Genomic DNA, 24512 nt, shown 5'->3' with positions numbered 1-24512 from the left:
GTTGGTAAAGAAAGCATGGTGTGCAAGTTAAAGAAGAGTCTTTATGGGTTGAAGCAGGCGCCCAGGCAGTGGTATATCAAGTTTGATGATTTTATGGGCAGGAATGGATACAAAAGATGTGAGATGGACCACTGTTGTTATCTCAAGAAATTCGCCAGTTCTTATATCATTCTACTGTTGTATGTAGATGATATGTTGATTGCCGGTTCAGACATGTCAGAGATTAATAAGTTGAAGCGACAGATGTCTGAAGAATTTGAAATGAAAGATTTAGGTCCAGCCAAGCAAATTCTTGGCATGAGCATCACCAGAAACAAGAAGGACAGTTCTCTAACTTTATCTCAGGAGAAATACATATGGAAGATTTTAGAGAAGTTTAACATGAGCGATGAGAAAACCGCTACTCGAAGTACACCTATGGGTAGTCATATTAAACTTTCTAAGGATCAGTCTCCTAGTACTGATGGAGAAAAGGCAGAGATGGCAAAGATTCCTTATGCATCTGCAGTGGGTAGTCTTATGTATGCAATGGTATGCACGAGACCTGATATCGCTCACGCAGTGGGAGTTATTAGCAGGTTCATGTCAAATCCAGGGAAAGCACATTGGGAAGCAGTGAAGTGGCTGCTTAAGTACCTAAAGGGAACTTCAAAGATGGCATTATGCTTTAAAGGCAAGAATGCAATTCTTAAAGGGTTTTCGGATGCTGACTTGGGCGGATGTAAGGAGACTTATAAGAGTACTACGGGATATGTGTTCACTATGGGGGATACTGCAATCTGTTGGAAGTCTAGACTGCAAAAGAGTGTGGCACTCTCAACCACAGAAGCTGAGTATATGGCAGCTGCTGAAGCGAGTAAAGAGCTTGTTTGGTTGAGGACTTTCTTAGAGGAGTTAGGCAGGGAACAAACAGATTATCCATTGTACTGCGATAATGAAAGTGCTATGAAATTAGCCAAGAATCCTGTGTATCATGGTAAAACAAAGCACATTCATATGCGTTATCATTACATTCGGGGTTTAGTCAGTGATGGGACTATTCGGTTGGACAACATTAGGGGAGACAGGAATCCGGCGGATATGTTTACCAAGGTTGTGACCTTGGACAAACTGAAGCTATGTGTAGCTTCTCCAGGAATAGTGTTGAGGAGGTGGCGACGAACAGGTAGAAGACATGGTTTATATTGAAGACAAAAGATTACAGGTACGGGTGTGTTTACAGGTGGAGCAAGTGAAGACGTTCCGAGGCTCCAAGTGGGAGATTGTTGGGTTTAATACGGGTGTAGCCCCGGCCCGTCTTGGGTTGGGCAGTTGAAGACTAGAAGGGTTGAATGGGCTGGCCACCCACTCAACTTTAGTGGCCCGTTTTATATTATTTCTTGTAACTTATGGAGAAAGATATAAACCCTAGTTAGCCTCCCTATATAAACAATGTTGTATCTTGTAATTTCTTTACCACCTTAATAAAAGAAGAGACCCTGTTCGTTGCCCGTGGACGTAGGTTACACACCGTGACCAAACCACGTAAATCCCGTGTTCATATCTTCTCTCTGCTTTACGATTATTATAATTATTATTGTTAGCAATTGTGTGTTTTTTTGTGAACCTACTGCCGCCACTATCTAATATTATTATATTGCAACAAGTTGTGATTTGCAAATTAGTTGGAGTCTGTGTTCGTGAGAATTCCCTGCCGCCGTCACCAATCATTATTATACAAGGAATTATATATCATAATTGATATATATAGTATTTGTTTGACAACAAATACTACCGTAACCATCATCAATCTGGAAGTCCGTTAACAGCCAATATTGTGAACTTGATCAGAAGGAAGCTGCTGGTTCAGTTTGAATCAAGTATATCCAGAAAGAAGCTGCGGTGTTAAGTTTGGATCAAGGGTAATCGTTTTCAGGTTTTGGTTTATATTCTGGTTTAATTTGGTTGTTTGGGTTATCTAATTTAAATTTTGTTTTACTTCTCGTTTATCCGCTGCGTTTACTTGGTACATGTTATTCGTTTTAGAAATCAATTAGAAATACCGTTGTATTGTGTTGATTTCTGTCACCCTATCCGACTCCTTTCGGGTCAGCCGCGTACACGTAATACCTAACATCCTCATGGCTCATGCTTATTCCAATTTATATAACCATTCCAACTTCATGTTCAACAATTCATAGCTTAATTTTCATAATTTATTTCTTTTTCTTTTCTCCATACCCACCTCCATTTCGCAAGGAAGCTGATGGGTACGGAGTGTTGCACCCACAAGACAATTACTTCATTATTGCTCCGGTTATCATTCGAAAAAATGAACACACATATTGCGCCACGACGACAAACAACAACGGTTGCCAGAAACCACAGTAACCGGAGAATATGGGTTCAGCACCCGCAACAGAACCCGTTGTGAAGCCGAATTGCGAAAATGGTGATGATTCGTATGCGGGATCGGCTTTCTTTCATTCTCCATCACCGAGGTCTCTACCTCTCCCTTCATTCTTCAACAAGAAACATGATGATGATTCAATGGCTATGGTGGAAGATCATGATGGCTTTGATGATTCTGCTACCAAGCATCTATGCCGCCTGCTTCGACTCGGGTGAATGAGGTGAGGTGGTTGGTTTCTGCCATGGAAGGAGTTGAAGAATGGATTGGTGAAGGGTGTAATGATATATGTATGTGTATGTAGATGATGTGAATATAACTTATTATTAGTAGTATTTAATATTAATGGAAGAGTTAGGTTATATGAATGTTGGATGATTGATATGATGTTTGTATTTTTTTTTTCTTTAACTTAGTTTTACATGTTTTGTGAAATCCTTTTAATAACATATTTGTATTTTTCCTGATTATATGAAGGTTTTGGCACAATCTGGTACCATATATAATACTCTTTTTTTATATCGTCGAAACCTGTTTATAACCTGTTACCAGTAAACTTTTGAGACCTCATTTAGCACCCTACGAACTAGCGCAATTGTGCTAAACATGTGTCCTTAATGCACTGCTTTTTGTTTGATAAGCAAATTTGAGTATACCAAATCAAACCAAGATATAATTGGTTATTTCATCTATATATTGTTGCCTGGTTTCTATTTCATCAAACAAGTTGAGCTTGTTTTATTTCTTGTTTTCATGTTTCTAGACTTCTAGTACTTTAAACATTGTTTGGGCTTTTGTTAGTTTGTTTTATTTCTGTTTGAGCTGGAAGCCACAAGACATTGGGTCTGTTTGTTTAGGATGTGTCATCCTAAATTCCTAATCATCATGTCATTTCATAGTATATAGGGTTTGTAAGATACAAGCATTTAGTATCTTTATAAGTTATTATGATATGAAGTGTATATTTAGTTTATTCTCGTTAACCAACGTGAAACGATAATTCATCGCATCTTGTAATTTCGTTTTAACAACGTGTGATGAAATATTATCTTATCAACCATGAAATATATAAATACGGTTTGAATATGTGTTCACACAAAAATAATTGAATAACACACACATATGGAATTAATGGAAATTTTACAAAACTGAGCAAGTATGTATACAAAGCACAAGCTATATGCGCATTAAAAAATTCGTGTAGTAGATTAACCAGACCTTAGTAGATGCATGAGTTGTCAAAACAACATTCAAGCATCTTGAATGGTAATGTTAAACGAAATCTAATCGCCTTAATCACAAGCATACAACATGAAACCAAAATATAAACTACGTAAAACTATCAATTTCGCTCAACCCTAATCATGGGATAATCGGAATGCTTTTAGAAAAAAATGGCACCACCATAAGTGAGGGTACAGGTCCAATCCAAACAACATCAATTTTGGAACGCTTGCTACCAAGATCAAAATTTCGGTCAGAATTGAAGGCTAGAGAATTTGAAAGCCTTATAAATTAGTGGGTATGATGAACTTGAATGGATACTTGGAGAAGCATCGAAGCACGGTGAACTTACGTCCTACTAATCTGCTGTTTCCATCTTCGTTCTCTAGTTTGCCATCTTAGATAAATATTCAGTGTCCACTAGTTACTTATTTATTAGTGAAGGATTCTTATGCTACAAACAAGACATGGTCAAATGTATAATAGGTCATAGTAAGTTGCTACGAAAATATGTGATTCCCTAATTTATTTTTTAACTAGTTGCAATAAATTACAAGGAAAAAGACGAAAAATTAGTTGCTATGTTATTTTTTTATGTCAGGATAAAAATAATATTTTTTTAACGGTCAATCAAAGCAAAATTTATTAAAACAAACGTTAATAGCAAGATACTAGCAACAACAACACAACCATCCAAACTCCACCAATTATGTCGTAGCCCGACAATGGATCACCACCCTCCCCCGATTTTTTCCCAAGTAAGATCCAAGTGTTTTCCCTGGTTCTTCATCCACAAAAATCTTAACGCCTTGATCTCGTCCATCACATAATTAAGATTAATCGGCTTACCCTCAAAGACCAACGCATTCCTTGCCCTCCAAATACAAATACTTCTTAGCATGAAAACAGTGTGAACCAATTTACTGTTATTATTAAGTTTGTTTTTACAAGTGTTTGTTGTTACTTTTTGTTCGTATTTGCTTATTTCCAATTATGAGATGCTATAAGTATTTGCTGATCAGTGGCGGATCTAGACATCAATTTTAAGGGTAACGTTCAAAAAAATTTTTTTACCGTATTTCACACAATGTAAACCAGAGCCATCTCCGAGAATCGTGAAAATTTTTTAGGCCGAAGGCGAAAAAAATTGGCCTTTAAATTAGTTGAGTTATTGGGTTTAAATATTAAAAATACATATTTTTTTAATATATATATATAATAAAAAAATAAAAATTCAGGCATATCGGGGTGTCGGGCTGGAATCGGTCAACCACCCGGCCCTGCCTTATAGCCGCCCTTGATGTATAGAAACATGATAATAAATAAATTTAAATACACCGGGTGCAATTTCTCTTATTCGGTTTTTGAAAGCGTGAACTCGAGATTACATCCTCTTCTTTTACTTTATTAAACGTTCTCTTTCGACTGCACAAATTAAAGCATTGTTCAAATAATCATCACCCATTCAGTTGCATGACGTGAGGTCGAAGACTCGCGTAAAAATAAACCAATTACAACTAAATAGATAGTGGCAAATGGGTATCGAACACAGGGATTTGTGGAATATGTGTTAAGAAGTAATTTAACAATTAAGCTAATATAAATGTAAATGACAGAAATTATTTTCAAGTTGGTTTTTGATTTGATTTTAAGAACTAAATTAACTAATACGAAAGTTGTAAACAACTGATCAAGCAAGTATTTCTCTTGGAATTCGGGTTATCACGCAACACTCTTATTAAAGTTCAATGGATAAATCATAATATCTTGATTTTGTGTAAATGTAATTATTTGTGATTAATCAAGAACTAAGTACTCAGATTACTAGAATGCGAGGTTGTTACTTGTTAATCAATTAATATGTTTTTAACCCTAATTCCTTCTACTAAATCTCAATTGTCAACGACACCAAGAACGTATATAACGAAACTAGGTTTAAAACGATATGGAATCAAACAAACATCATAGTTATACTAATATCAACAATTAGATAACCAATCCAAATTTAAGAACAATAAACATAAGTATATTGTGAATAACCTTACATCCAAGAGAAACACTAACGGGTTTAGCCACACATGATTGGTTTCATGAATCCAATGTTTAATCCAATGCAACCAAAGATTATGATGATAATCTTCAATTAGAAACACCCAAAATATTGTTCCAAGGCACCAAAATCACCCACACCAATTGTCTAAGTCGGAATACCAAAGAATGGAACCCAAAAGTTCTTTAAAACCCATTTTTCAAGTTGTAACCGACATTAAAATGCTGAGGCTACAGTAAGCTACGGTAGCCCTAAAATTCTTACGGTGGAAAGTGTCTTTTTACGGCAGACCCCTAGCGTAGCTTACGTTGGCTACCTTAAGCTACGGTAGACCCAGTTCAAAATTCTATTTTTCTTTATCAATTCTTGGTTGTTGACTTCTCGCATTAACTCTCTTGTTCCTTTTCATCTGAACACACTCGAGCAACATTTTCTCCTCATTTGTATCTGCGTTAACACAACATAGTGTAGTAATCAAAATCCTTGAATTTATACATAAACGCACACGTTTTAACTCGAATTACGACACTTAAGGGTGTCTCTACAATCCACCCGTCATTGCACAAATCCGCTTTGATAAGCTTCATTTTAGAAAAACATCTTTCAACGATTGCGGTTGCAACCAGTAAACCAAGGCTAGTTTCAATATTCGATAAACCAAAGGAAAGTGGTGTGCTTTCTCGATTCCACCATTACATGAGCAAGGTCATTACGCCCATTTTTGCAATTTATTATCTTCCTTTAAAGTGTGATAAAAGGTCGTAAGATCATCACCCGAAATACATCATCTTTCTTCATCACTAAAATCATTTGGACGCATCTCATAAAATGACACTATCTTAGATATATCAAACTTAGAAAATGAACCGTAAGAATTTAAACCGGACACAATGTCTAACAAACTAGTTGAGACCTCACTGTATCTATTTTCATGTTCTTGAATTTGCATATCCAAAACCATATTAAAAAACTTCACCCTTAAAATGGTGTCTGGTGCAACGCTGTTCGATGTCTGGGTAGTTTCCAATTTCCAAACGAGTATAACTTTTGAAAATGGTTAATGGGTTTTAATTGGTTTGGGCATTAAACTTTGGTCGGGCTTTTCTTTGGTTGAATTTTTAAATTGGTTGAGCTTTAAACAAATAGGGATAACGTCATATTTTTTTCAGGGGTAACGAAATACGAAAACCTGTCTTAAAAAATAATCTTTTACACTATTGACGAAAAGTTAAGGGGTAGCGGAATGAATAGCTAGGTCCGCCCCTGTTGCTGATTTATATTTTTTTTTTGTTATAACTAGTTTTTTTTTTCTTTTGTTGATATAAGCATTTGTTGTTGATAGTGACTTTTTTTTTATTATTATTGGATTTTTTATTTGTTATAAGTATTAGACGTTATTATTTTTTATTAGATTAGTATTGTTTAGTGATAACCTCATTTTGTGCGTGAACCGGATTATATATTGCTTCATTAGTATTAGTAAGCATTAAACTTGTTCCTGGCGGTCCTCAAAAGTAATCCCAATTTCATTGTTTCCACGGAGTCGAGATCATCTTCCACCTGCGACAGACTCAAGGTACCAACCACTATCCCACTCTTCCGATCACACGCTAATTGCTTCAATTTCCTTTACTACCTGTGCTTTTGGTGACGGAGAACAAGCAATTGCTACCTACCTTACCTAAACCCTAACTCCGATTATTAAATTACGCATCTGTCTTGTATGCACACCTTTTATCTTATTCTCCGATTCAGTTTTTACACCATCATCCATCTACGGATTTGAATTATAGATCAAACTATTAGTAGTTGCAGTTGTAGTTGCCTGAATGTTGCATGTGTTCTCTTCGATTGACTTGATTTTGATGTCAATCTGATAACACTTCTATTACTATTAAAATCAATATTTAACAAGATTAAGATGAGTTGAGCGAGTCAGTTTTGAAATTTGAAGCCTAGGATGCTGGGAACAAGTAACAACTTGAATCGGAAGTAAACATGTTACCTGCTTCTTGTGTTTTTGAAAAGTGTGTTTCACACAGACACGTACATCATATGCGTAATCGTTTATATAACAAAGTCGACAAAGTAATTCAACAAAGCATTATAATAATAATAATAATAATAATAATAATAATAATAGGAAGAGTATAAATATAGGAAGGAGATGTGCATGATACGCATGGTATAGAAAATGGTTACAGAAGATAAATCCTTAATTACTAGGAGAACGTGAATTAGAATACTGCAATTTGTGTTTCTATATGCTTAAGATGTCTAAGTGGTGTTGGAACTTGGAAGCATTGGAATACTTGAAATTTGAAATGAAGATGATAAAATGAATGGTTTCTATTTGGATACTAACAGGGTGATGCGTCATAAAATAGGTTAAATATGCATTAGTGTGTTGTAGATTGTTACGTTTGAAACATCCATGTGCTTTTGTCGGTTAAGGGCAATTTGCCACTTGCAAAATAACACCCTCTGATATCGCTTGTTACAGGTACGCAATTGTTGCTTTGTCCCTCCGGACATCCGGTTGCGTATTACCCGTAGGTTCTATCATTTCCCATAAACCATTCGCCTCAAGAATAATCTTGATTTGAATCGCCCAAACCGTGTAGTTTTTTGAATTTAAAATAGGGCATTGATAATGGATTAACGATCCTACTTGTTTGTGTGTTACTGGTATGTTCACCTATCAGTTCTGATGACTGTTATATTATAAGCACACCTTATTTTGCTAACTAAAACAGTAAAACGCAAATTTGACTGCCACGTTTGACCAATTTGTGCACCCTTTGTCTCTTTGTATCCATATTGCACTGATTTTGTCATGATAAGTGATTTTTCAGTTTGATAATCAATAGTTTCCACCTTCATGCAAGTAAAGTATGTTTTAAAAATCCAATGCTTTCTAGTAAGGAATTACTGCTTGACTCTATGTGTTAAAATCGTGTATCATATCTATCAGTAAAGTCTACTTCTGCAGAAGAAGGAACATTTATCTTTGCTAAGTTATTTTTTGTTGTTACTTTTTTACTTCTCATATTAGGATTGAAAATCAAGATGGATAATTGGAGGCCTACTCAGGGTGCAAGTGGTGCTGCTGTTGACCCCTCCATGGAATCTGGTAATTGGAGGGCTCAGCTGCAAACAGATTCACGGCAAAGGATCGTGAACAAGATGTATGTACAGTAATCTTATTTTTTGTGATCTTAAGAGTTTGATTATGCTAACCTGCTTGAGTGTCAATTGCTTGATGTGACTGGTTCTCTGCACTCTTTTAATTTGTAAAACGATGTGTTTATGCTAATGTTCACATCATTTTGGCTGACACATGTTGATATTGTGTAGAATGGAGACCTTGAAGAAGCATCTTCCATTCTCTGGAAATGAGGGACTACAGGAACTTCAGAGAATAGCTATGAGGTTTGAAGAAAAGATTTATACTGCAGCAACAAGCCAGGTTTGTTGCGTTGTTTATGTTATATGTATGTTTTCAGTGTTTTCTTTTCGCTTTTATGGAATAAGGATTTTGCTGTTGGCCTATATCTGATAATGCACACAAAAACTGAAGATCGTTAAACAGAAAAGAAAAACAGAACCAGGATTTTATGATTAAACACCAAACATGACTCTTTATTATTGAATAAAACTTGCGCACCAAAAGCAATAATTCTAACCCTTAAACTTGGAAACTAAATAATCCTTAATAATTTTCTCATACTAAATCGACATACCCAAATAAACTGAATAAACATAATTATTAGATTAACCTATCTTTTGACTCTTTCACGAAAGTGCAAAACTAACATTTGCAAGTGTATTTATGAATGAACCAAATACTTCAAAGTTAGAACAAATAAGTGATATAATGCCTTTTCATATAATGTAAGGTATTGTGGAGCGTAAAATCATATATTTTATTTGGTTGGCAGGCTGATTATTTGCGAAAGATATCCTTGAAGATGTTGACTATGGAAAATAGATCACAAAATCCCGGGCCAGACGCCATGCAGTCAAGCTCTGCTGCTACTAGTGTAAACCCCTCAGATCCAGGTATTTCATAATATATTATCAATCATTATTATTTCCGAATTGCAATGTTTATTTTACAAATAGGAATTTATATTAGTAAATTGTCTGAATTTTTTTTAAATGGATAGGCACTCAGGTGATGCAACAAGGGCAGCAACTTCCTATTTCTGTGCCATCTAATAGTAGTCAATCAGGACAACAAATGATGTCTCAGAGCATGCATGATAATATTGGTTCAACTGGAATGCAAGGCTCTTCTAGTTTATCATCTGCATTGCCACCCGGCAGTAGTTTACAGCAATCCACCATGGCAAATGTTGCTGGTCAAAGTTCAAACTTGCAGAACATACAAAACATGTCTGGTGTTCAACAAAGTACTGTAGGAAATACAATGGGCCCCAGTAGTTTTGCAAATCAAAGGCAGCAGATACAAGGAAGACAACAACTTGATCCCCAACAACAACAGCAACAACAAACTCAAAATTCACATTATCATTATCAGCAGCAGCAGTTGCAACAACTGGCAAATCAGAAACTCCAGCAGCCCTCAATGCAACAGAATCTATTACAGCCAGGTCATCTGCAACCATCTCAACAACCTGTTATGCAACCGGCAATGATGCAGACATCTTCTCTCTCTTCAGTTCAAACTCAACAGCCTGTTGTACCACAGTCATCACAACCGTTGATGAGCCATCAGCAATCGGTTCTGAGACAACGACAGCAAGTACAGCCAACACAGCAACAAGCACAACCAGTACAGCAGAATACAAACATGCAACAAAACCAGCTAATAGGACAACAAAATAACTACTCCGACATGCAGCAGCAGAGGTTGATAGGCCAGCAAAATAGGCTTCCAAGTGTACAACAGCCACAACAACAGTTAATTGGTCAGCTTAACAATCTTTCTAGCATGCAGCAACAGCAATCTGGTAACTCCAGCATGCAGGCCAATCAACATGCGGTGCAACAAATGATGCAATCTAGTATGCCAATGCAGCAACAGAATCATCACAGTTCAGCCACTTTGTTGCCAACACAAGTTCAACCACCATTAACACAGTTACAGCAACAGGTGGGTATGCAACAACAGCCAAATCTACTGCAACGTGATATGCAACATAGGCTTCCTACTTCAGGTGTTTTTCAGCAGCAAAATGTGATTGATCAGCAGAAACAGCTATTTCAACAACAGAGAGTTATGCCAGAGGCATCATCAAGTAGGGCTTTTATTATTTTTATGTTTTAATTTTCAAACAATATTTTTAACAAGCTAACGCATGCAACTTCTAACTGTAGCATCATTAGATTCGACAGCTCAGACGATCAATCCAAATGGTGGAGATTGGCAAGAGGAAGTGTATCAAAAGGTGCTCTATATTAACCTACTCATCTTTTAGAGTAGTGGAAGCATCTGATGAAACAGTTTGCTTTGAGTCAAACAAAATCATCATTATTGTTTTAAACTAGACTTTAGTTTTGCTTATTTTCGCACTAGTTCAATTATTACATTTTGAGCAAAAAAGTCATTACCGATAGTAAAATTATAACCAAATATCGAGCCCATGCGAAGGGTTTGGTTAAGATATGCCAAATTCCACCAAGTATACAAATGGAACCTAACCATACATGGCCTCCGATTATATCTTCCAAATCGTCTGCACTAACAATCCATCCTTCCCCCCCAAAGGGTGATTTTAGTAAATAACCAAATATGATACTTGGCTAAGCGTCAAGTTGGTGAATTTTCTTATATCTCCTCCTCCCGGAGCCCAAGTATCATATACGCCCCCAAAATAAAGAGCCTTGAATACTAGAAGAAAAGCACCTATACCTAACAAGATTAAGTGAATACCTAAAATTGTGGTCATTTTATTTCTATCTTTCCATACATAACCGAAGAATGGAAAAGATTCTTCAAGCGTCTCAGGTCCTAAAAGTGCATGATAAATACCACCAAAACCAAGTTTTTGCTTGCAATCGTTTTAGTGTTTCCGTTTTCTTGCTTATACTAGGTTTTGGGAATTAATATTGTTCTATTTTAAATAGCATTGTAATAATAATGTATATCGTATACCTGAATTGTTTTCTTCTGATTGCAGCTAAAAGCAATGAAGGACCTGTATCTAATAGATTTAAAGGACATGCACCAGAAAATTCTTGGCAAATTGCAGCAGGTAAGTTAGTGGTTCTTATCAAAATAGGATATTTTTAATTCGAAAAATGCATAGAATCATTCAAAAATTGTATTTTATCTTATAAAAGCATACTGCTATAGACAATCTCCAGTTTCTCAGTTTAATGAACTTTTGCTGTGCAGGCTGATTCTCTTCCTCAGCAACCAAAAAACGAGCAACTTGATAAGCTGAAAATGTTTAGAACTATGTTGGAGCGTTACATGCATTTCTTACAAATCCCTAAGCATGCTATATTGCCTAATTTTAAAGACAAGCTGGGTGTTTATGAGGGTCATATTATTCAAGTCATTAACTCAAATAAGCGTAAACCTGTGGGCCCACAGCAGCAAGCACAAGCACTTCCTCCAGCACATATGCAATCTATGCAACAATCACAACAAACCCATTCTCAATTGACACAAGTTCTATCACATGAAACTCAGACGAATTTACAGAGTAATATGGCACCAATGCAAGCAAATATTATGGGAAATTTGTCAGGCGGTTCAAATGTTCAGCAAAACATGATGAACACCATACAGCCCAGTTCTCATCTTGATCCAGGTCAAAATAGCAATATGAACTCGTTACTGCAAGTTTCTAGTGGCTCTCTACAACAAAATACAGTGAGTGGGTCCCAGCAAGTAAACATAAACCCGATGTCATTACAGGCAAACTCAAATATGCTTCAGCATCCACATATTAAACAAGAGCAATTGCTTCAAAACCAGCAAATGAAGCAATTTCAACAACGCCAAATGCAGCAACAATTTCTGCATAAGCAGCAATTCATGCAACAACAACAATTTCACCAACAAACAAAGCAACAGCAACCGAGTGGACAGATAAATGATGTCAGTGACATAAAACCTAGACAGCAAATGGGTATGATGAAATCAGGTGCTTATCAGCAGCATCAACGTTCTGCTTATCACCAGCAGTTAAAACCAGGTGCTCCATTTTCACCTCAACTCCTCTCATCTGCTTCTCCACAAATGTCACAACATGCATCTCCTCAGATTGACCAGTCAAACATGTTAAAATCTGCCAACTCACCGTTTACTGCACCTTCTCCTTCAACATCCTCTGCATCTCCTCTACCAGGGGAGTTGATAAATGGAGTTCCATCATTATCTAATGTCGGGAATACTGGACATCAACAACCATCTTCAGCAGTTGCTATTGGTACACCAGGAATATCTGCTTCCCCTTTACTTGCAGAGTTCACTAGTCCAGATGGAACACATGGTGCTGTTGCATCAATTGGAGCTGGAAAATCTGTTACAGAACAGCCTCTAGAACGCCTACTAAAAGTGGTCAGTTTAGAAATTGCACATGTTCATATAATAATATGCATTCATTAGTAGAGGTGGCAAGATGGGCAGGTTGATGTTGGTAACGAGTTTAAACAGGTCAAATTTTAGTACAGAAAACACAGGCCCATTTCTATTCCGTTTGTTTAAGAAGTAATATAAATGTGAAGATGTCACTCAATACCAATCAAGTTTTATCACTGTTCGAGTTAGGTTACTCATGCTTTATATTGTTTGGAATGAAAGTATGAAACATTTATGAAACTTTGTTTCTATATAATGATTACTTTCTTCAAGTTTAACCTGAAGTAACCTGTTTCAGTAAGCGTGAAAAAAAAATACTAATTTCTACCAAGTTTCATAATATATATATCTTCAAATGAAAGAATTTAAAATCACAAGTATGCACCTATTTGAGATGAAAAATAACCCAAATTAATCCATTCTTAAGTAAATGAGTTGAATTGTTGAAACTGCCACCTAGACCCTTAAGGGTGTATTTAATATATTTTCTTTATAACATGAAACTATAGGACTAACATATTTTAATTCATTTCTTTATAGGTCAAATTGATGTCACCAAAAGCTTTGAGTGAATCAGTTAGTGACATTGATTCTGTTGTGAGTATGATTGATAGGATTGCAGGGTCAGCACCAGGTAACGGGTCGAGAGCTGCAGTTGGTGAGGATTTAGTTGCCATGACAAAATGTCGTCTTCAGGCAAGAAATTTTGTCACTCAAGATGGAACAAATGGCGCAAGGAAAATGAAAAGGTTTACAAGTGCAATGCCATTAAATGTTGTGTCATCTGCAGGCAGTGTAAATGATAGTTATTTGAATGGTTCTGAGAATTCTGAGCTGGATTCAACTGCATCTTCTTCAATCAAAAGGCCCCGGATCGAGGTAATACTATGTTTACAGCGTTATTGTATTACACCATATCTTGCTTGTGCTAACAGTGGGCTGTCTAGTTTCTTTAACGTATCCAGTTGTGAAATTTTAATCGCACTTATGAGTTGCTAGAACATTTTACTAATCCATCATATAGTTTTCCATTTACATGAGGCATCAAATTTAGCCATGTCAATGAACCGAGCGTTCAAAGAACCGTTTGGCGGGAAGTTCGTTTATGCTGTTAATTTAATAACTAACGAACATGTACGCATGTCTCGTTCGTGAACATTTATTCATTTATGTTTCTAGGTGGTTTGTTTGCGCTCATTTTAAGTTATTCTTTACGCTCATTTATATATTCATTGAAAGTTCTTAGACTCACTGTATCTAGAGTAGTTTTATTAACTGGTGTTCGCTTGGTTATTGTTGTTAATCTATTTTTAGTTACGTTTGTTTGTTTACATTTGTGAACTGTTTGTTTATACTGTTAACAAACAAACAAGAACACGATCATTTTCTTAACGAGCATGTGCGAACAAGAAAACCCCGTTTGTTTAATTGTTCATGTTCGATCGTTTGTCTGGTTAAAGTTTAGCGAACGAACACAAACATGTCCATTTTCGTTTGCAGGCCTAATCACATTGTTAATATTTGATTTTTAAATTCTATTTCATGAGTCATGACAAAAGCTTACCAGGAAATTCTAAAATAACACCCTTAATATGAAATCATTGCATCTTCTTTGGAGGTACCGGGTACGTGACAAACGAGTGGTCGGAATTGAGAATCGTTAATTTTGGAAATAATAAAAAGGCTTGTATTAAGAACCATCAAGGGTATTTGTGTCCTCGGGTACTTTAGGGCATTTTGTCATCTGGGCGTTACGCTTTTGGTCGGAATTGGCATCAATGAGACCAAATAGATACTAGGGCAGCAGTAATGCTGTTGTGATACTTGGTCGGTGTATGTATAGTTATATACACTTATCCTATTTCTATTTTAAATTTTTATTACGATAAATGGAAGCTTGAAAGAAAGCAATTTATTAACTCGAGTTAAAACATTCCATCTTCTGTTACAGTATAACCATGCTCTTTTGGAAGAAATAAAGGAGATAAACAGGGGGCTCATTGATACTGTGGTATCTATTAGTGAGGAAGATGTTGATCCGGCTGCAATTCCAAAGGGTGGAGATGGAACCATGATTACATGCTCTTTCAGTGCTGTAGCTCTCGGCCCAAACTTGAAGTCACAGTATGCTTCGGCGCAAATGGTATGCAATCATATTATATAATATATGATATGTTGATTATATGGAATATCCTTTTCATGTTCGCTGCAGACTTTATATACACATATTTTTTTCAATTTGTATGCAGTCACCTATTCAACCATTGAGGCTGCTTGTTCCTGCAAATTATCCAAATTGTTCTCCGATACTCTTGGATAAGTTCCCTGCAGAAATCAGGTGAGAAGTCATGTTTGCTTGACCTTTAACATCTTTTAGGTGTTAATTTTGCTATATCTTGTTGATAGTAAAGGGTATTTTTGTCATTTGACAGTCATTCATGTATTGATTTTGCTACATTATGTCGATAGTAAAGGGCATTTTAGTCATTTGATGCAAAATTAAACATGTTCAAGCAAATATGGTGCGAAGTCATGTTTGTTTGACCTTTTAAGTTTTAACATCATTCATGGTATTTTTGTCAATAGCGAAGGGCATTTTAGTCATTTAGCAATCAGTTATGGTATCGATTTTGCTACATTCTGTCGATAGTAAAGAATATTTTAGTCATTTGGCGCAAAAACGAAACATAATGTTCAAGTACATATGGTGAGAAGTCATGTGTGTTTGAGCTTTAACATCATTCATGGTATCTCTTATGCTGCATTTTGTCAATAATGAAGCATAATGTATTCTTGTCTTTTGACATGTTTGTTTTGCAGCAAGGAGTTTGAGGATATTTCAACAAAAACAAAATCAAGATTCAATATTTGTCTGAGAAGTCTTTCACAACCTATGTCACTTAAAGGAATTGCAAGAACTTGGGATGCATGTGCTGCTGCTGTTATGTCAGAGTATGCTCAGCAAAGAGGTGGTGGTACCTTCAGCTCAAAATATGGTACCTGGGAGAATTGCCCAAGTGCTGCTTAATTTTGTTATGGCCATTTGAAGTGTAAATGCAACCCTTGCAACAAGCATATATGAACACAGACTTTTATTACTCGTCAAGATTCGAAACTTGGTCCAGATCTATGAAGAGCGATCTAATCGGTATCTTGTGACTGATGTATTAGTATCCATAACTAATTTCTTAAGTGCAATATTGATAATATTAACCGTATTAGTATCCATAACTGATGTCTTCAATGTAAATCTATAATATTAACCTATAGGCTGTCACTTGGTAGTTTAGTGCTATAAGCAGTGGTGAAACTTGAACGAAGACCCCCCCCCCCCCCCCGCGCGGGAGGGGGAGGGGGTCAATTTCGATTGGAGACGGGGCTATCCCTGGCCCTTGATATACTTAGCCCATGGTACAAGACCTTGCGTGCTTGACTCAAGGTTATGGATATGAATCCATTTGTATGAACATTCAGTTGTTGGACGAGAGCATTTCGAATATTTGAATCATATACCAGTTTTAAATTTTGAATCTGGATTCTAAATAGATTCCAAAATTTGATTGAATTCAGCAAATAAAAATAATTTGTTTTGTTTTAGTTTCAGTATAACTTGATATTTTAAACATGAGAAGAACACAAGTTTAGAAAACTAATAGACCATCAAAAACCTCCGAAATAATCAAGGTGGGGTATCCAAATTACAAGTTGATAATACGAAGTGACAGTAGGTTCAAATGTGATTACAGTCATTAGAAGCCCTTGTGTTGTATAAAAATAAATGAAAAAATAAAGTATATAATATGAATTTGCATTTCGTATCGAAAATCTTAAATTCGTATTTGATTTGAAATTCGACTACTAAAATTGAATTGACTTGTAATGAATTCCAATTTTTTAGAATCGAATTCAAACCTTGAAATTCGAAATTGAATCCAAATCGAATTTTGAGTTTTCAAACTCGGATTACTGAACAAATAGGCCTCAGTTAACCTCCCTAGGGGATGTTAAAACAGACATTCACAACAGTTTTACTCGTTTAGATGCATGACTTAAAACAAGCTGTATCCATGCGTAGATAACTTTTTTACTTTCAACACTATCAATCACACAACTCAAACCAGATAACATGTCCATGGTGCTAAAATTCTAACATATCAAAACTTATAAATAGTAATAGTGACAGTGACAGTAAGCTTATATTTTGCCAACATAAACTTGATCTTTTTATGGATGTTGTATTACATCTGCAAAAAAAGAGAATGAATTAATGGGCTGATTAGTTTGAAGACGGGACCCACACTGCAACGTTCACATGAAAGGCTCTCTTAATGCGGTAGGTAAGTTGAGTTCAGTCTCAGAAGAAGGAAGCGGCGCAAAATAGAAGTCAACCATGTCTTTGGTCACTGCTTCCAAACTCGGATTATCCCACTGCCAAATTCAAGAAAAGAACATAAACATTTGTATATATATATATATTTCTTGAAATACCCATGATTTATCTTTTACTTGTTTGATCCATTAAGATCAAATGTAACCTTAATTGACCAATTTCATAAGTAAATGGGTCGGAATTGCCACAACACTATCAACGAGTGTTAAGAGAGCACAAAGGGGTACCTTTGGAGCAAAGTCCTTATCAACTAGTCTTGCTCGAATTCCCTATAACAAGGAATCAAAGACAGATTGATTATATATATTAATGAACATGCATTATAAATATGTGCACGTTTAAGAAGTGAGATCTTCATATCTTGTAGGATCGGGTCTCACCTCACAAAAGTCGCCAGATACTTGTTTGGATATGCAATGCAAAGATGTCCGATATTCACGAGCCAAACATTGGTCAAGAGGTTGATATCTACCTTCCCTTATCTGCATTTTAGCACCTTAAATTGTATGGTTTGATTTGGAAATATAAATATATTATACGCACAGTTCAACACAACCAATTTTGAGTTGAGATGTCAATCGTGTCCAGTTGGCTGGTTGGATTGTTCAGCTCGAGCGCAACCCATATTTTTGTTCGTGTAAAAGAACATCAATCCTAACCCGCGGTGCACACGCTTAAACTCATGTAGCCCAAGTTGCCCAACACCACCCGTTTAACCCATTTATCAAAACATGGCATACGAGCCAGCAAGTTGGGAGGTAGTAATCAAATTGTAAACGTGTTAATTGGGATTGTGGGTTGTAAAAAAAGGGTTAAATGGGTTGTAATAAAACGGGTTAAGCAGGTCAACCAACAACCCGTTTAACTAAACAGGTAAGCCCAAACACAGCCCGCTTTTAAGCGTTAAATATGCCAACCCAAAACCTAATTATTTTCATGTCATGCTTAGATCATGTCAGAATTTGTCACCCCTAATTTGAAGTAAAGAATTACAAGAACTGCATAATCACGTGTCCTTAAAGCATGAAAGATATCACATGTCATTAAAATAATGTGAAAAACTGCACTTACAGATTGTAAAGTGATCTTTAAGCTCAATGGTGAGGCTTCCTTCAGTTTCCTTAAGGCAGTTGAACACAATTCATCATGCGATTCTCCTTCTTTCTGTCCAATAAAAATAATACAAGTTAAAATTAAACATTTATCATTAGAAACCATTTATAAAATAATTAACAAACGGATTATCAGTAAAAGAAACTTACTAAAGCATCCACTATTTCCTCAACAGTATCATGACAAAAATATTTATCTATTCTGTCAATCCTGAAACATAATATAAAAACCGATAAACGATTTTGACCCGTTATCAAGCATACCTGACCCGACCCTTTGTCCACATGTAACAAAATCAAGACTGAAACAGAACATTACTTGTGGAGAACACTATTTTTATCTACATAGACAAGATCACCATATTGAGCAAGCGACTCTGATATAACAGACGGGTCATCTGTCATTAATTGCCCAAGACGTTCTTCAATCCAAGCAAGTTTCTGCAAAGAACAGTATACCATGATGACTCCATAACTGCCAACTTAACAAAAATGTACACAAAGTGAAGCACAGGGTACATACTGCATTAAGAGTAAAGTGTGTAGCAAGACCACATGCAACCAATTCAGCACCATTTAACCTTTCTCCAGTCAAAGCCAAGAATTCACCTGCAAAAACAGTAAATTTGTTGAATTTTCAAGAAATATGATACATATATTGAGTTAAAGCTACAGACTTTAAATTAAAAAGTTACCTAAATAACCAGGTAAACGAGAAAGATAAAACGAAGCCCCTGCATCTGGATGAAAGCCAATTTGAACTTCTGGAGTTGCGAAAAACTAAAATTTATATCAGATGGTTAATTTAAACAGATCAAAATATATCTAAATGCAATATAATTGACAATAATAATAATAATATAACAATAATAATGTGCATACAGTTTTGTCAGTTGCAATGCGGAACATTCCAGGAACTGCAATGCCTGCACCACCACCCATCGTGATACCATCCAAGATAGTCAACTGTTAAATGGTCAATAGTCAATGGTCAATCACCATAAGCCAAATGCTTTTAAATAGAAGGAAGTTAGGTAGTCACATTTGGTTTCAAATATGTCCCTAAAAGGTATATAAATTGATATAATGTTCTGAAAAATTCTTTGCATGCTTCATCATTGCCTGTGCATAATTCAAACACAAATTAGTAAGAAAAACAATCACTTAAAGAGAACAAGACTTAAAAGGAAAAAGTTAACACCTTCTTGAAGTAGACTATAGATGGTCACCATATCCGCACCGGAACAAAATGCCCGCCCACTAGCCTTCAACAAATCCAAATGACATTTAGTGAGCAAGAAAGCATGTAATAAAAAAGAAAGTTTTAATATAAGAATAAAATACCTTCATTGTCACAAATCCAATCTGTGAGTTATCCTCCCATGACTCATAAAGCCTTTGTAACCGACCCGCCTACATATGACCTACTTTGAGCAACTAGGGTTCTAAACTAGTACATAAAATTAGAAAGAAAGAATAATAATAATAATGGTAATGGTAATACCATGGAGGTCGTAATAGCATTGAGTTTGGAAGGGCGGTTGAGAATGGCAGCTCTGGAGAAAGCTCTTCCTTCCACTAAAACCTATTACATATATATATATTCATTCAACAATATTATACATTATTAGTAATTAAAGAATTATTAAAGGGGATGAATAGAATAGAATACCTGATCTTGAAAATGATTGTTACTTTGGGTGTAATTGTGAGGTTGAGCTGAAAGGGCGGTGGAGTAAGAACGCCGTCTGATAAGTGATGATAATCGCTGCATCGTCTTTCTTTTGTTCAACTAGCTACTGCGCCCAGTACGTCTCTCCTGCCTCTTTCGGGACAATTTCAATCTTTGGGCTGGCCCATTTCGCCCTACTTTTTTTCACTCGTCCAACTTATTTCCGATTTGAAAAAACAGCTCCTTCCCCCGCCCTAGAGGTGGTCAAAAAAACCGGTCCTCGAACCGGTTTGCCGGTTTAAACCGGAAACCGGTTTTTAAGAAAACCAGTTTTTTGTAAACCGGTTTGACCGGTTTACAAACCGGCGGTTTATATATCGGTTACACAATTTGGAGCCAAAACCGGTTTTATAACCGGTTATAAAAAAAACCGGTTTTTTTTAATAACCGGTTATTAAAAAACCGGTTTTTTTAATAACCGGTTTTTTAAAAAACCGGTTAACCGGTTTTTTTATAAACCGGTTTTTGACCGTTATAAAAAAACCGGTTAACCGGTTAAAAACCGGTTTTTTTCCCGTTGAGTAACGGCCATATAGCCGTTTTTTATAATTTTTGACCGTTTTTTTTTTCCCCATTTTACCCCCACAAACATCTATATATAGCTTAGGTTGGGTATTGGTTAGATCACACTCGATTATACAACTCCAAACGCTCTAAACGTTTATTACATACGCGATTATTTTGTTATCTCACGCTCAATTATACCACATTACCACTCCATACGCTCTTATTTCGTAGTCGATTATCATGGCCTCCCAAAGTGCTACATCATCCGTCAACATGGGTGCCTCGAACACGGGAGAAACGGTCGTTCGGGTCATCCCCACGAAACGAAACCAAGATGTTTGGCAACATTTCGACCTATGCGAAATGTCTAACGGTACCCAAAAAGCTCGATGCAAACATTGTTTGAAGTTTTATGGCAAAGATGCAAACTCCACTTTAAGAGCGCATGTACAAAGGCCCTTTTGCAAGGCCTTGAAGGACGAATCGGGAAGTAGTTCGCAGCCGGAGATGACGAATCAAGGAACGGTGTTTACGTACGACCTTGAAGCGGTACGTCAAAAGTTTTCAAACTTTGTGATTCAAAATACACTTCCTTTCAACCACTTCGACAACCCTCAATTCACGGAGATGATGCAAAAGTATGTTCAACCACGCTACCAACACGTAAGTCGTTCGACCCTTAGAAGAGATTGTCTTAAAGCTTGGAAAAACGCTAAATCCGAACTAATTTCATACTTTTCAAACTTACAAACTGGTGTAAACTTAACAACGGATGTGTGGTCGGTACCTAATGGTTCGCCCGACTCATACATTTGTGTGACGGCTCATTGGGTTGACCCCGGGTCGTGGCAAATGATGAAACGAACCGTTGCGTTTCAATTGTTTGATTACCCGCACACGGGTAGAAATATTTTTAAACTCTTGGATAAAGTCATTCGACAATACAAGATTGAAGATAAAATCTTTTCAATTTCGTTTGATAACGTGTCCAACAATACGGCCGCGGTTGGCCATTTAAAATTAAAGTATAAACCTATTTGTGATGGAGCGTTTTTTCATAGCCGATGCATTGCACATATTATCAACTTGGCCGTGCAAGATGGGTTAAACGTGATCGAAACGCAAAGAAACAATTTTAAAAGAATGTTACGAGATGTTTTTAGCAACAATAAAACATTTTCAAGATACAAAAAATTTTGTGATGAAGCTAATTGTCAATGGTTGGGGCCCAATTGGGATTGTCCAACAAGATGGAACTCGACTTGTGATATGTTTGAGAAAGCCATCCAACAAAAAGAATCACTAATTGCGTTTCATCAAATAATGTCAAGTAGGGGTAAATGTGCACCGTACGATCCTAGAAACTGGTTATTGATTGAGATCGTTACGGAGGTCCTTCAAATTTTTAAATCTTGCACAACTAGTTTATCCGGGGTTTACTATCCAACAAGCCCCATTGCTTTACCAAAAATTGCTGTCATGTGCACAAAGTTGAGTGAACTTCATTGTAGGGGTGCACCTTATTTTGATATGGGTGTAAAAATGAAAGAAAAATTTAGAAAATATTTTCAACAACTACCCGCTGTTTTGACATGTGCTGCTGCGTTAAACCCTTGCATAAATGTTGGTGGTGTTGAAGCTTTAATAGAAAAAATTTGTGATGAGCTAGAGTTAAACGACGATCAAAACCCCTATTATAACCAAACTTTAAAGAATGTTTTCAACACCACCTTGTCTAACATGTATGATGTTTACCTTACAAAATACGGGTCGTCTTCCCAAATTCATGACTCGTTAAGAGCTGTTGCCCAATCCCAATCCCAAACCGACCTTGAAATGGGGATGTACTACATGATTTGGGAAGACGCCGGTAAACGTCAAAAGGTAAACACCCCAAGCAGTGAACTTGGAAGGTATGGTGGTACCAACTTTGTGAAACACATGACTCCAGATGAATTTAGAAGTCTTGATTTGCTGGCTTGGTGGAGAGGTAAGGAGGATGAGTTTCCGATCCTCGCCGCCATGGCCAAAGATTTACTAACGGTCCAAGCTTCCACGGTAGCTTCGGAGTCTGCTTTTTCTGTTTCTGGCAGGGTTATATCGATTAGGAGGACTCGACTCACTCCACCAGCTGTAGAGATGTCTATTTGCTACAAGGATTACTTGGACTCTTTAGATAGGGCACAACATCAACGCTCACTCGAGGGGGAAATGGATTATGAGGCGGGCTTGTATGAAGACGAGGTCAATCAAGGACACACTCAACCAATGACCGATGAAGAAGCCGCGTACGACGATTACCTAAGGAATAGCTCGGGATCGGGTAGCGATGAAAATAATGAGTTAGAAACAGCAAGTTGTTAATGTAATCGTGTCTAAGCATTCTTTAATGTTTGTATTTTTGAGTTACGAATATGCGATAACGATTTAATGTTTGTATTTTTAATGTAAAAGCTATAAATGAAAGTTATGTATTTTTGAGTTACGAATATGCGATAACGATTTAATGCTTGTAGTTACCGGTTTGCCTTGTAGTTACCGGTTTGTTTATACTGTGAAAAAATAATGGTTATTTAAAAAAAAAAAAAAAAAAAAACCTGTTAACCGGTTAGACCGGTTATTAAAAAACCGGTTAATAAAAAAACCGGTTTATTAACCGGTTCTAACCGGTTCCCAAACCGGTCCTAACCGGTTTGACCGGTTATGGTTTTCATACACAAAAACCGGTTATTAACCGGTCCGGTTATTAACCGAACCGGTTTTTTTCCTGGACGAAAAAAACCGGTCCGGTTAATAACCGAACCGGTTTTTTTAAAAAAACCGATTTGTGCACCTCTACCCCGCCCGATGCAGGCTTCGAGGCTCGAACCAGCGACCACTCCTATATAAACAACCGGGCTACCACTAAGCAAGAAGGCTTGTAGTATTTGAGAAGATAGCAAACTAACAATGCTGGAAATGTTTTTTAAAGGGAAAATAAATGTCTCCTTTTCTAACTAAAACCTATTGATTGTGAAATTGCTTTTGTCTCGTAAAATGACAATATTCATCAATCAATTGTATATATATATTTTAATTTAGTTGCATATGGTACCAAAAAAAAAAAAAAAACTAACTTAGTGTATGCAAATTACTAAGCCCTTGGTGCTACATCCATAATTTCATATACATCATATGCGTTGGTAGTATCCATGCACTATTTTTAGGGTATGTGTTTGTCTCTTATTTCCCATTATTTGTTTATATCTTACCAGTGAAACATCTCTGAAATCACACTTCAAAACTTTCGCCTATAGTCTGCTTTTTCGCACATAACGTGCATCTATTTTGTCGTTCCTCTTTCAAGGTGAACACCAAATTCAATCACCACTGAAGAAACGTGGATCGACCCACTGGTAGACGATCTACTTTCCTCGGGTGTGATTATGCTCTTCCACCGATGGATTCCTGGGATCTGGGTTCTTCCACCTACAAAATGAACAGCACCGTAAACTTACCCCTCAGAAAGGGACAGAGGGGTCCTCTTTGGGGTAACCCTCCGGTGTGAGAA

General features: G+C 36.5%; 2 protein-coding genes across 2 annotated transcripts; one reads left to right on the top strand and one right to left on the bottom strand.

The window, feature by feature from the left end:
• Positions 1-8362: 8362 nt before the first annotated feature.
• Positions 8363-16292, top strand: LOC143568382 (mediator of RNA polymerase II transcription subunit 15a-like). Its single transcript, XM_077054556.1, has 11 exons — positions 8363-8851; positions 9021-9132; positions 9605-9725; positions 9833-10927; positions 11007-11077; positions 11810-11884; positions 12028-13200; positions 13762-14100; positions 15173-15364; positions 15471-15559; positions 16042-16292. Exons 1-11 carry the CDS (start codon positions 8733-8735, stop codon positions 16247-16249), a joined length of 3594 nt encoding a protein of 1197 aa, XP_076910671.1. The 5' UTR covers positions 8363-8732; the 3' UTR covers positions 16250-16292.
• A 1201-nt stretch (positions 16293-17493) lies between these two features.
• Positions 17494-20307, bottom strand: LOC143568380 (small ribosomal subunit protein mS47-like). Its single transcript, XM_077054554.1, has 13 exons — positions 20228-20307; positions 20068-20136; positions 19925-19988; positions 19766-19845; positions 19606-19689; positions 19419-19503; positions 19247-19332; positions 19043-19164; positions 18874-18934; positions 18683-18775; positions 17992-18093; positions 17839-17880; positions 17494-17649 (listed from the first exon to the last, which is right to left on the bottom strand). The coding sequence occupies exons 1-13, from the start codon at positions 20228-20230 to the stop codon at positions 17530-17532; spliced, it is 1011 nt and encodes a 336-aa protein (XP_076910669.1). The 5' UTR covers positions 20231-20307; the 3' UTR covers positions 17494-17529.
• Between the last annotated feature and the right edge of the window lie 4205 nt (positions 20308-24512).

The sequence above is a fragment of the Bidens hawaiensis genome, unplaced genomic scaffold (genome assembly GCF_021521415.1).
Source record: "Bidens hawaiensis isolate Kalapana, Puna unplaced genomic scaffold, B.hawaiensis_p1.1 tig00023984_1, whole genome shotgun sequence".
In the NCBI taxonomy this organism is placed as follows: Eukaryota; Viridiplantae; Streptophyta; class Magnoliopsida; order Asterales; family Asteraceae; genus Bidens; species Bidens hawaiensis.
The sequence above is the reverse complement of the archived record's forward strand: the minus strand, read 5'-3'. Positions and strand labels throughout refer to the sequence as shown.

Bases quoted from the DNA above. Each gene is read 5' to 3' on its own strand.
- LOC143568382 (XM_077054556.1), top strand. From the start codon at position 8,733: ATGGATAATTGGAGGCCTACTCAGGGTGCAAGTGGTGCTGCTGTTGAC. The intron at 13,201-13,761 runs GTCAGTTTAGAA...ATTTCTTTATAG, and splicing joins TAGAACGCCTACTAAAAGTG to GTCAAATTGATGTCACCAAA. The intron at 15,365-15,470 runs GTATGCAATCAT...ATTTGTATGCAG, and splicing joins AGTATGCTTCGGCGCAAATG to TCACCTATTCAACCATTGAG.
- LOC143568380 (XM_077054554.1), bottom strand. The intron at 19,504-19,605 runs GTATGCACATTA...TATAAATTTTAG, and splicing joins GCATTGCAACTGACAAAACT to TTTTTCGCAACTCCAGAAGT. The intron at 18,094-18,682 runs GTAAGTGCAGTT...GCTAAAATGCAG, and splicing joins TAAAGATCACTTTACAATCT to ATAAGGGAAGGTAGATATCA.